Source organism: Haliaeetus leucocephalus, unplaced genomic scaffold (genome assembly GCF_000737465.1).
Source record: "Haliaeetus leucocephalus isolate CR32 unplaced genomic scaffold, Haliaeetus_leucocephalus-4.0 Scaffold473, whole genome shotgun sequence".
Lineage (NCBI taxonomy): Eukaryota > Metazoa > Chordata > Aves > Accipitriformes > Accipitridae > Haliaeetus > Haliaeetus leucocephalus.
This window is the reverse complement of record NW_010972909.1, coordinates 1,891,673-1,904,066: the sequence shown is the minus strand read 5'-3', so window position 1 is coordinate 1,904,066 and position 12,394 is coordinate 1,891,673. Positions and strand designations below refer to the sequence as shown.

At 44.7% G+C, this 12,394-nt stretch overlaps 1 protein-coding gene across 1 annotated transcript in view; it reads left to right on the top strand.

Annotated features, from left to right (window-relative positions):
• The first annotated feature begins 310 nt into the window (after positions 1-310).
• LOC104836616 (poly [ADP-ribose] polymerase 12-like) overlaps positions 311-12,394 on the top strand; it is a 30,621-nt gene continuing 18,537 nt past the window's right edge. The window contains exons 1-5 of the mRNA XM_010575294.1: positions 311-669; positions 4,925-5,057; positions 11,244-11,496; positions 11,606-11,722; positions 12,103-12,171. Of these exons, the coding sequence (XP_010573596.1) occupies positions 383-669; positions 4,925-5,057; positions 11,244-11,496; positions 11,606-11,722; positions 12,103-12,171 (859 nt within the window). The 5' untranslated portion in view covers positions 311-382. The remainder of the gene's footprint in view (positions 670-4,924; positions 5,058-11,243; positions 11,497-11,605; positions 11,723-12,102; positions 12,172-12,394) is intronic.

The window sequence follows — 12,394 nt, the reverse complement described above, 5'->3', positions numbered from 1 at the left end:
CCCTGACAGGGCGCCCGCTGCCTCAGCCGGCGTCGACCGGCGGCCGGCTGCCAACCTGGAAGAAAGACGAGCCGCGGCATTTCGACGCGAGTGGTAGAATCACTCGGGTGCGCCGAGTTTTTCTCCTCCCTAACGCTCCGTACCCCTACTTTTGTGCTCCCCACAGGCAGAAGTCAGCGGCGAGGTGAGGAAACCCTTCGGCAGGCGCCGGCGCCGCCGTTTTCCCGCCTCACCCCTCACAGCGCTCCCTCAGCCGCAGGCCCCGCCCACCGCCTTCGGTTTCGATTCCTCCCGAGCCCGCCCGGGCGGCGGCCGCCCAGTCCCGCCCCGCTTCCTGGGCTCGTCCCGTCGCTTCGCGTCTGGCTGAGGCGAAGGGAGGACGATGAGCGACCCGGCGGTGTGCTGCTTCCTCACCAAGACCCTCTGCGCCCATGGCGGGCGGCTGGGGCTGCCGGAGCTGCGGGGGTGCGTCGGTCTCTCGGCGCAGCAGCTGGAGGAGACGCTGTCGGCGGCGGGGCCTCAGCGGTTCCTGGTGCTGCGGGACGGCGGGGGCGCGGAGGTCCTGGCCGTGTCGGCCGTGAGGACCTGCGTCCGCAAGGAGTGCGGGGGCTGCGAGCGGCTGCACCTCTGCAAGCTCCACCTCATGGGAAGGTGCAACCTGGGGCCCAGGTGAGAGCGCCGGGGGGGGCCGGGGCACCCCCACACCCGAACCCCGCCGGGCCTCTCCCCGCAACCGGGCGCCGTCGGTTCTCCCGCTCACCGGGAAGCCCCTTCTGCCCCGGCTCCCCTCAGGAGGAGAGAGGCCCGGTGTCCGTCCCCGCCCCCGCCGCGTACAGCCCCGTACCGGCGAAGGACTCGTTCGCTGTTCTCGGTGTGTTTGGTGGGAGCCCCGAGCGAGCGCGGTCGGTTTCGGTTTTCGGAAGCCCGGTTTTCTTTGTGCCCTGGGTTCGGCTGGGATAAAGTTTGTTTTCGCGAGAGGGGACGCAAGCAGGATGGGGATATGCGATACCGTGTGACGTCATGCTCGGTATAAACTGCGGGGGGGGGAAGTGTGGGGGATCGCAGCTCGGGAGCGGGCTGAGCATCGGGTTCCGAGTGGTGACCAATGGTGCTGTGCATCACTCACTTCGTATATTCTTTTATGGGTAGTATCGGTATCGTTTCTTCCCTCTGCGTTGCCTTATCGTACAGTCCTTATCTCAACCCGCAGGTTTTTCCCTTTTCTTCCTTTCCTCCTCCCTGTCCCACGGCAGCGGGGGGGGGGAAGGAGCGAGTGAGCAGCCACATGGTGCTTAGTTGCTGGCTGGGCCTAAACCATGATGCTTTGTCAGTATGATGATTTTTTTTTTTTTTTTGGTGTTAAAGCTGCTTGCCTACCAATATTTCTCTACTAAGAAAAAAGCAAAGTGCTAGTCTTGTCCCAAAATGGGGTTCCTCACCCGGTGCGCAAAGAGCCTATTACACACAGAACAGAGATAATTATGTCATATCTGCGCAGAGACGGGTGCCAGGTGGTGACTCCACAGATCTAGCACACCTTGCTGAACACTCAGCAGACCTTTAAACGTTTGAGAAACAGTTACCAGTACTTTTACAGTTTCACTTTGTCACCCTTGTTCCTGGTTGTGAAGAGCTTGATCTCCACTTAAAAGCCACGGCATCCTCCTTTTTTACTGCTCATGTTCTGTGAGTGTCCTGGTTTCAGCTGCGATAGAGTTAATTGTCTTCCTAGTAGCTGGTACAGTGCTATGTTTCTGAGTTTGGTATGAAAAGAATGTTGATAACACTGAAGTTTTCAGTTGTTGCTAAGTAATGTTTTGTCCAAAGTCAAGGATTTTTCAGCTTCTGATGCCCAGCCAGCAAGAAGGCTGGAGGGGCACAAGAAGTTGGGAGGGGACACAGCCAGGGCAGCTGACCCCAACTGGCCAAAGGGGTATTCCAGACCATGTGATGTCATGCCCAGTATATAAACTGGGGGGAGTGGGGGTGGGGCGAGTGCCGCTCAGGGACTAGCTGGGTGTCAGTTGGCGGGTGGTGAGCAATTGCATTGTGCATCACTTGTATATTCCAATCCTTTTATTATTACTATTGTCATTTTATTAGTGTTCCCATTATCATTATTAGTTTCCTTTTTTTCTGTTCTATTAAACCGTTCCTATCTCAACCCACGAGTTTTACTTTTTTTTTTTTTTTTCCCCAGATTCCCTCCCCCATCCCGCTGGGTGGGGGGGAAGTGAGCGAGCTGCTCTGTGGTGCTTAGTTGCTGGCTGGAGTTAAACCACAACAGTGAGGAAGGGGCTTCTGTTGGTAGGGGGCTTTCCCTACCCAAGGATGGGGTTTTTACTGTTAGTTAGGATAGTTCACTCAAAGTTCAAGTAGCTGAACTTGATTTTATCAGTAGTAGAGTACCCCTTGTGCTTATCTGGATGCTCCTGTATCTCAGGGCTCCTTTACTCCTTACAGGGGTGAAGTAGCATTCTTTTTTTATTTCTTGCATATCTCCAACACTATCATGCTATCTGGTTTTGTTCTAGAAAGTTATGAGCGTTTAATTTTGCTGCAAGTCACTGCTCCACGTACAGCTGTTTCTCTGAGAAGCAGTGTTTAATTTCCCATGTACATCAGTCCTGTTCTCTGGACATACAGAGAACTTGTAGGAAGGGTAGGCCCGGCAGCTTCTGTAGGCACAGACTGGCGAAAGGTGGTACCTAGTTTAAAAAAATAACGATAAAGGAGGCAAAAAAACAAACGCAGAAGTGAAAACCAGAAGCTTTTCAGTGACAATCAACGGCAGCAGTGAGCTCTGTTGTAAGAATTCACAGTTTAAGCCCCGAGGCCCCAGGTCTTGCACTGTTGCAGTGTTAGTAAAATGCTTATACCCCACCAGATTCTTCCTCTTCTGTCCCAGCAAAATAGCTCGCTCTGCGCTTGGGTCTGAAAAACATGGAGGGGAAAGGCTGCATCTATCTCAGAATGGTCCTAGTAAAGTATTAGGATGCTAAGATTTTCTCACTGTTTCTCTCTTTACTGACGGTATGATAAGCTTCCATGTTATTCACTGTTAGAAATACCTTAAAATGCACGTAGGCACTTGTGCTGGATGACTCCATGTGAACTAAAAAGTGCAATGAGGTGATTCCCTTTGTAATGATAAACAATTCTATCCTCTCAATAGCACTAAGTATTTAAAATCACCTTTATATAGGCTAATAATTAATAATTATTTAATAATTTTATAATTATATAATTGCTGTATATTATATTATTGTTGTATTATAATATATTATATCATTATTATATAATTATTATGTACTCAATGAGTATGCCTTTTGTGGGAGGGAGGTTGATTAAAATGAAGGGGCAGAAATACTGCTAGGTGGACCACATGGATCAAGACAATATTTTTTAACCAATAAGATAAAATCTAGCCTTGCTTCCAGATCTTGCACCCTTTTTGTTTTAGAATCTGTGGAAAGATAAAGTGTCTGTGCAAGTTATTGGGGTCTTCCTATTTAGTGGAATCAGGATTTTAGTCCAGTTAAACCTGTTTTTAACTTGTGTCTGGCAAGTAACTTTTCACTGCTTTTTTTCTAAATGTGTTATTAAACTCAGCTGATTAGTTATCATTGTATTTGTGGACTGTTTCAACCTTTGACTTAGAAATACATGCTCAAGTGATGTAGATCACTGTGTGCCTGTTGGTGGAATCTGAAGTTAACTCTGGAGGAATGCTGGTGGTGGCTCCCACCTCAAATACTCTGTCGCTCACCTACCTTCACAGCCATTAATCAAGTGCCTACAGAATCTAATATCCTTAGGATACTGTTTCTTAGGAGCAAAGATGGCACACTTCTGCCCTTTAGACTTTGCATTCTTGTTTATTTGCTTACAAAGCACTGTGTCCAACAGGTAGCATGGGGTCGGGGTGAAATGACTACACAAGGGCCTGTAGAGAAGGATTGGATCAGACACAGCATGAGGTAAAAAAGCTTTCACAAGGGGAGTTTCAGGAGTTAACTAGAGGTGAAAGGGATAAGGGGAGCAGAGACCTGAGTCTGACAGATTAACAGGTACTTTTTTTGGTTGAGTACATCTAGTCTTAAGGCTGTATCAAATCATGCTTTTGAAGAGCAAGATGTAAGGAAGCTGTATTTTACTGCGTTGATTAATGCACAGGTTGACTGTGTTTCTCCTCATATTATTTATTTGCAGTATCTTTTCAAATAGATGCAAAAAAAATTGCAATCTCTCTAGTTCATACTCGCTTCGGACATTTTTCTTGGATTAGTGGCACCAGCGGCTTCGCTATTGTCGTTTAATTGTTTCTTTATCCAAAACTCAGAAGTTAATGAACTTGGGTTTTTAGGTCTGGTTTGTTTTGTTTTGTTTAAACTTCCCTGCCAGTAAAGATAACAAATTGTGTTGTTTTCAACTTCATTATCTCTTTGTTTTGTGCTCTCAGATTCTTGCATCTTTCTTTACATTCCATCTCCAGGACAAAAACCTTTTACATTCACAAAATCAAGGGTGTTGCAACTTTCACCATTATTGATGTATTCCTCTAAAATTAGCTTTCCCTCTAGCTGTTCTGGTCGTGTGACTTGGCTTGCCTCTTACTGGAGGGGAAGGAAGTGTGAGGTAGTCAGACTTGGCTTCAAATCTGTGCTGCTAGCTTTCTTAAAAGTGGTCTGGCCACATCAATGTTTAAAATGGGGATAATAATGCTGCTGTATTTCACAGAGTTATTATGCTGTTTGGTCCATTTTCTAGCTAATTACAGAGACCATCTAAATGTTCACCGCGACTTTTGCCAAGCTATCTTTCTCCCCATGGCTTTTCTCAAGTTGCATGTTATCTGAGGTACTTCTTTAAATCAACTTGACAGAAGAAGTAAACATTGATATTTCTGTGTATTTTCTTGCAGATCTTGTAAGTACTTGCACGACATCATCAATGCCGAGAACAAAAAAGTTCTAAAGACCCATGAGCTGTCTGGCCTTAATGAGGATGAGCTGCGAGTCCTGCTTCTCCAGAATGACCCTTTCCTCCTCCCTGATGTGAGTTGTACTGATTTCTTAAGAGAAGCTTTTGTTAATTAGGAATGGGAGAGGGCAAGTGAGAATATGGAGTTCTGATCTCAACTTCAAGCTGTTAAGTTATGTAACAGTAGTCTGAAGTTTAGTCTGAATGAAGTATGAATGGGAATGGCTGTGTGTGAAAGCACCAGAAGAAACAATATAGAGCCAGAGTTGTGAAAGTGCTGTGTACTTATAACCAAAAAAATAACAGCAATAAAACTGTTAAACACTGAGGGTTGAGTTGCTTACATAAATACCAGAAGGCTTGCACCTGGATAAGGCCATGTCATCTCTGACTTGTCAGCAGAAGACCTGCTGTCTGACAGCAGGCAGTGGACAGCAAGGCTACAGCCTGTTTTGCGTGCCACTCCTGTTATCCCAACAGGATAGCCATAAAGTTAGTCAAAACAAGCAAATAAAAAAAAGTCAGCAACTTCACCAGAGATTTACAGACGTTGAGGTAAGCAAGGCGGAGGTGAAAGATCACAATAGTTGTACGTGCTTACAGGATAAAAGGCCTGACCAAAAACCAGTTTGTTGGCTCTTCTCCAAGAGATGATGGAGACTTGGAAGCAGGGCCCCTTTCCTTTTCCAGCCTATGTAGGTGTCGTGGTTTAACCCCAGCCAGCAAGTAAGCACCACGCAGCTGCTTGCTCACTCCTCCCTCCCCCTGGTTGCGTGGGGAAGAGAATCAGAAAAAAAAAAGTAAAACTCTAGATTGAGATAAGAACAGTTTAATAACTGAAATAAAATAAAATATAATAATAATAGTAATGAAAAGGAAGATAACAATAGGAGGGAGAAATAGAACCCAGGAAAGACAAGTGATGCACAATGCAATTGCTCGCCACCCGCTGACCGATGCCCAGCTAGCCCTCGAGCAGCGATGGGATCCCCCCAGCCAACTCCCTCCAGTTTATATGCTGAGCATGATGTTCTGTGGTATGGAATATCCCTTTGGCTAGTTCGAGTCAGCTGTCTAGGCTATGCTCCCTCCCAGCTTCTTGTCCGCCTCCTCCCTGGTTTGTGTCCTTGGCTTAGGATAAGCACTACTTAGCAACAACTAAAACATCAGTGTGTTATCAACATTATTCTGGTGCTAATGCCAAAACACAGTACTGTACCAGCTACTAGGAAGAAAATTAACTCTATCCCTGCTGAAATCAGGACAGTAGGCCTGCACATTTTGGTTCTTGAGGGTAAGAAAAATCTGTAAGAAAATGACCAAGTGACTGCAGTTAGTTTTGTGTAAAATTTGCTCCTTCCAAAGTGTACTGAGTTTTTGCACACTAATTTTCTACGAGGCAGCCTTTGTCCTGTTTGTATGCAAGTCATTGATTTTGTTAAATTAGGCTGAACAATCCATTCTGGTTCTGCATGTGTGTATAAGGGCAATGCTATCTTCAAGATACGGCTGTTTCAAAGCCAAGAATATCCTGTTCTGGCTACAGCTGGTTAAGGAATTATCAGAGTACTGCCTGTTACCCTTGCCTTTTGGAGTTTATAATCACCACAGATCTGTTAGCATAACAACTCTATTGTTTTCTTATTCCCTGCTGTGATAGTGCTGGGCTTTGACAAAATAGATTTTTTTTTTTTTAAGTGTTTTAAAATATGTTGTGCTACCAGATTCAAGTAGTATGGTGGTGATGAGCGACGAGGGTTAATAATATCTTTGTCCTGCTCAGCTGTATCTAAAACTTAAGTGTTTCTTGTTTAATTACTCCCAATAATGAGCAGATAGCAACCGCCATTGACTGGTATTACTCTTAAGCTCTTATCTATAGATCTGTTCAGCCCTCACTGCTGGCAGGCATCATTAATTAGCTCTAATCAAGCACCTTAACTCCTATTATGGAGTAACATAGCAGAAACAACAGAAAACAGTGATTTATGCGGACCATTTATAAACCTGATTGCTGGGGAGAGGGGTGTGAAAGCTGACTTTGCAGTTTCTTGCTTAGAAATTCCGACTGGCTGTGTGCTGACAAATAGCATGTATGAAGTTGTCAAGCAAGAGGAAACTTAGGTCTTTTGTGACCTGAACTGGGGTGCAGGGTAAGAAAAACACAACGGCACTCCCAAATCAGGAGTTTTTACACTTTCCCTCACCTTCTTTCTGGCTCTCCTTTTTTTTGTTTCTTGGCAAATGCAAGGGGCAGTGTGCTTTCCTGATGTAGCTAAACAGTGGATTCCCTATTTAGCTGAGGCAGCACTTTGTTCTGGTTTGGTAGTTTATTCTGATGCTCCTGTGTAAAAATTTCATCATGCATACTAATAATATCTTTTAATGCATCTTCCTCTAGATGCCCTACAAAATTGCTCTCAACCAGATTCAGTGTCTAAATCTTTGGGAGCTTCACTTTGTAAATTAAGTGGTTGGTATCTCCACTACCCTAAAGTGACATTTTGTGTAATGGGTGTCCCAGACAAAATGTTTGTATTTTTAGTACCCTCTCAGCTTTTACCTGGTTCTGTATTTTAGTTGCTTTTTTTTTTTTTTTTTGTACTCTCTTGAGCAGGAAAATGGAAGCACAAAAGCAATTCCTGTGCTCTGGCCCCCCAAACCAGTGTCTGACATAAGTCTTATGCTTTTTTTGGTATTTTTTAAACCAGCTTCAGGCTGTGTGACAAACTATGCTCTCTGCTTCTGGTTTTGATTAGCGATGTTCCTGGAGGAGAAAGTTTCTAGAAAGGAGAGGATATTGAAGTTAAGGGGGAAAGTCTGGGTTGGGGAAAGACCTATTAAGGAAGCAGTGATTTTAAGTTTTTCTAGAAATACCCAGAGAACTATATTATTCCTTCAAACCAAGGGACTACTCTACAAGTTTGTATCACAGCCCTTAGTGTGTGCTTGATTGTCTGTCTCTGGCGGATGTTGGACTAACTGTTTGTTTCCAGCTCAGTAACTTGAACAGTTATCTCCGCTTGGAGGGGTGGAAAAACAAATTGCATGTTTAAAGCCTTAACTCACTTTTCTTGTTAGGTAGGCACTTAAATGAGCCATGTACATTTTAGATGAAGGTAGCACTTTGAGTGGTATCAGGCGCCCAAGACAGAGCAACATTCTTCAACTGAGGAAGACCCTCCATTGGCAGTGGTGTAAGATTTGAGTTCTTTAGTGACTGAAGTTGCAAAACATCTCCCACAAGACTGTTTTTTATTACCTAGCACTTGCATATGGTCTTGATACATAGGTCTTAGAGGGCTCTGTAGATGATAAGCCTTTCTGCATTCTCCTTGGGCAAAATTGGGACAATGAAGGAGAGAAAAATGAAGTGACTTACCCAAAATTCTGGAGTAGGTGAATAATTGCTTTGCGTTGGCAGGTGCAGGTACTTTTGAATCTCACTAAGAAAGGCACATGATGCTTAAGATAAATAGCTTGTTATTACTAAAGGTTATAATGAGAATAAATCTTAGGTGTCCCTTCTGATGTCATGGGAACTCATGACAATACAGCATCAGACAGACCTCTCCGGTAGGACCATGGCTTGCTCTGCAGAATTCCCATCCATGTTGAGGTTCAGCACCCTTGCTGGTCTTCATATCTTTATAATATTTTGGGGGGGGGGGAGGAACACCCCCCCCCCCCCCCCAAAACTCCCCCAAAGAACCCCAAAGCTATTGGTCTTCTATCCGTATAAAACTGAATGTTCTAGACGGTACACCGAGGTTCACTGAGAGCATTATGCTCTTATGCATCTTTATAGGAACAAGCTCTTACAAACAGTACGTGCAGGTTGTATTGTTAAAGGCAGTTCATGCTAATGGCATGGTATGTGCTCTCATTATGTGGCTGTCACTAATGATAATGTATGAGCCCCTGCGACCAAGGCCTACAGGTAAACTGGAAGTCGCTGTCTTCTCATTATGTTTTCCACAGCGGCCTGCTACATGAGCTAAAAATAGGTCCAAAATTAATTTTCCAAAATTTATTTTCCTAATACAAGAGAGTGATGAAGCTACTGGAAGAGGAGTTCAGCAAAGTGCCACTCAGATGATGAAGGGACTGGAGCATCTGTCACATGAGGACAGGCTGAGAGAGTTGGCTCTGTTTAGCTTGGAGAAGTGAAGGCTCGGGCATCTCATCAGTGTTGACAAACATCTGAAGGGGAATGTGTAAAGAGGACAGAGCCAGGCTCTTCTCAGTGATGCCCTGGACTAGAGGTGATGGGCACAAACTGAAACACAGGACGTTCCCTCTGAACATCAGGAAATGCTTTTTTACTGTGAGGATGACTGAGCAGTGGCACAGGTTGCCCAGAGAGGTTGTGGAGTCTCCGTCCCTTGGGAATATTCCGAAGCCGCCTGGACACGGTCCTGGGCAACCAGCTGTAGGTGGGCCTGCAGGGGAATCTCTGCTCGGGCACCTGGAGCACCTCTTCCCCTTCCTTCTTGTCACCTTGGTGTCTGCAGGGCTTTTTCTCACACTTTCCCCAGCCCTCCCCTCACTACTGTGTAGTGTTTTTCCCTTTCCTAAATGTGTTTTCCCAGAGGTGCCACCAGCTTGGCTGATGGGCTCAGCCGTGTCCTGCAGTGGGTCTGTTGGAGCCAGCCGTGTCCGGCAAGAGGCAGCACCTGGCTTCTTATCACAGAGGCCACCCCTGTCTGCCAGCACCTTCCATGGGTACCCAACAGATTGTAACACCACTGATAGCGTTTTGTGATGCAGTTAAGCTTAAATATATAAATAATAGTCATAATTGCAAGGGGAAAATAGAAAGTTGTGATACAGTTGCACAAACAGGGTGCAGGAAAACATGTAGAAGTAAAACCTGCAAGATACCTGACAGAACTAAAATCCTGCAGAGCACACAGGAAGGCTATGTGATGGAAGCAGAATAATCCAGTAGAATAAGCAAAACTAGAACAAGTCCAGATCCCAAAAATAAGATGTCAAAAGCAAATGAGAGCATGCTTTGGGGTCTTAAGGGCAGAAAAGCAAGAAGCATCCACAATGAGAGAGGGAAGATGGGGAAGAAAGAAGACAACGCCCTTTGGTTTCTGCTTCCCTCAGAGGCTAAGAACCGTCAAGGATAGTAGCCATCAGTGCTCACTGAAATTACATCAGTTCCATGTCTTTGTATGCTCCCACCTAATTTAGAGTAAGTTTGTGAAGGCTGATTGTTCTGTACCCGATACTGACAGATAGCGACGACGAACTCACCTTTGGCAATGGGTATCGTTAGTGAATATGAATCCAGTAAAGAGTTGTTTTGCAGTTGAAACTGGCCTGATGTTTCAGTCTTTTTAACGCTGACATCCCAGCAATCTTTAATTCCCTAGTCGACACATAAATGTCTATATATTCAATAGCAACACAGCATAAAACCTGTTTCTGTTGCTTGGAACAGGATTTGGGAGAGGATCTGTGACAGTTCTGGTGCGATGTTGAGGCTGTCTGCCAGGCAGCTGTGTGTCCTCCTCAAAGCAGGTTCCTTGTTACGGGCTGCCGCTCTGTGCTGCAGGAGCAGAAGTGTTGCTGTGGTGCTTGGTGGGCAATATGAAGGAGTTTTTGGTGTGTGATTTGTTCCCTGGGTCCAATGCACTGCATATCTCTTTTTTTGGTGAGTAGAGGAATAAAGAAGTGTGTTGCTTTTTCCGTATGTACTCTAATTGCAAAGCGTTCTTCTTACCATTTTTAGATGCCCAAATCTTCAATGCGGAATAAGCTTTACAAATAGGAAGTGCAAATGCAGTTTCAGCTCCATGAAATAATACCTTATTTGACACAATATACATGTTTTTATGGAGACGCTTGTTCTTTGCTCTTTGTTATGGTTTTGGTTTGGGTTGTTGTTGGGTTTGTTTCTGTTTTTCTCTTTTTTTAATAGAATAACTGTAAAACATTCAGTTGTTATGCAACTGTCTTGCTTAGGAGTGCCAAAAATTAATGCTTGTTAGACTGGCTTTTCTTTTTCTTGGAAAAAAAACTCTGCACAACTTCAAAATTGAAAATGTGTGAGTCAGCTGAAAATGCTGGCTCTTTTGTGCAAGAAATTGGAATTAAAGAAGTCCAGATTAAAGAAGTCACAATGAACACATGCCTTTTAGTCACCGTTTTGCTGCTGTTAAAGCTGCATGCCTATAGAACAAAGAAAAAATTACTGATTTTAATGTGCTTTTCCATTTCGTGTTGTATCTATCCCTCCCCACTTCTAGGTCTGCCAGTTTTACAACAGAAAGGATAGCGCCTGCAGCCAGCAAAACAACTGCAACAGGCTTCATATTTGTCGACACTTTCTCCAAGGGGAATGTAGATTTGTTCCATGCAAGAGGTCCCATAACCTCTTGGATACTCATGCATTGAGAGTGTTGGAAGCTGGAGGTGTCGATAGGAGTATAGCTTCAAACATCCAAGCTATATGTGATCACAAGCATGTGGAATTCAACAAGGAACTCAAGAAGGGGAAGAGTAAGTTGTAAGAAACACTGTTTAAATAGGATTCTGAGTTTGATAAGAGGTAGAAGCTGTTCTTGGCTTACCTCACAGCTAAACCCCATCATCCTTTCTGTGCTTTCAGTACACAACTACAAACCAAGAGAAAATGCATTGAAAAAAACGGCAGTTAGAAATGTTAAAGATTCAATGATGCATTTGCAGACAGCGGACTCCACACTGCATATGCCACCTTCAGAAGGTAAATATCTAGATAAGTACCAACTGCTTCCATGTAGAATCAGCTTTCCTATTTCCTCTCTTACAACATGTACATATTTTTTTCCCTTCTGCCATTGATCTGCTTTCAGGAATGGAGTAACTCTTGGCTGACTCATGTGGGAGGGAGATCTGCATTACTGTTGTCTTATATGCTGCATGCAGAATTGCTATTGAGTGTCTGCCGGTAACTGTGACTAGCTGGGATTTGTAACTGTTACTGCTGATCTTTTGTATCAGCAGTGGAGTACCAGTGGAAAATTAGATGTGTGATGGACATAATCCTTAACACGCAAATTGGGATGTTGCCAGCTAGCTGAAGTTTTGGTCTAGCAGTGCTGTTCATTCAGTCTTCTCATGCAGGTCGCAGTAGCAATGTACCTGGTCAGAGCCAACACCAGTTGCCAGCAGGAGCTGGAAGTAAAGACAAAGGTATGGATTGTTTCTAACCCTCCAGTCTTGAGATCAGTGGTTGTCCCTGGGATTTGGATTCACACAGCCCTACAGCTCCCTGTGGTAGTTGGAGTGCAGCTTATGTGCTTACCCTACCATATGCTGAAAGCCATAGTACCAGACGGCCTGCAGAGGAACGTTGAGATTTCTGCCCAAGCATTGTGCAGCACAATGGGGAGTAGTCTGGGATTGATCTCTGTAC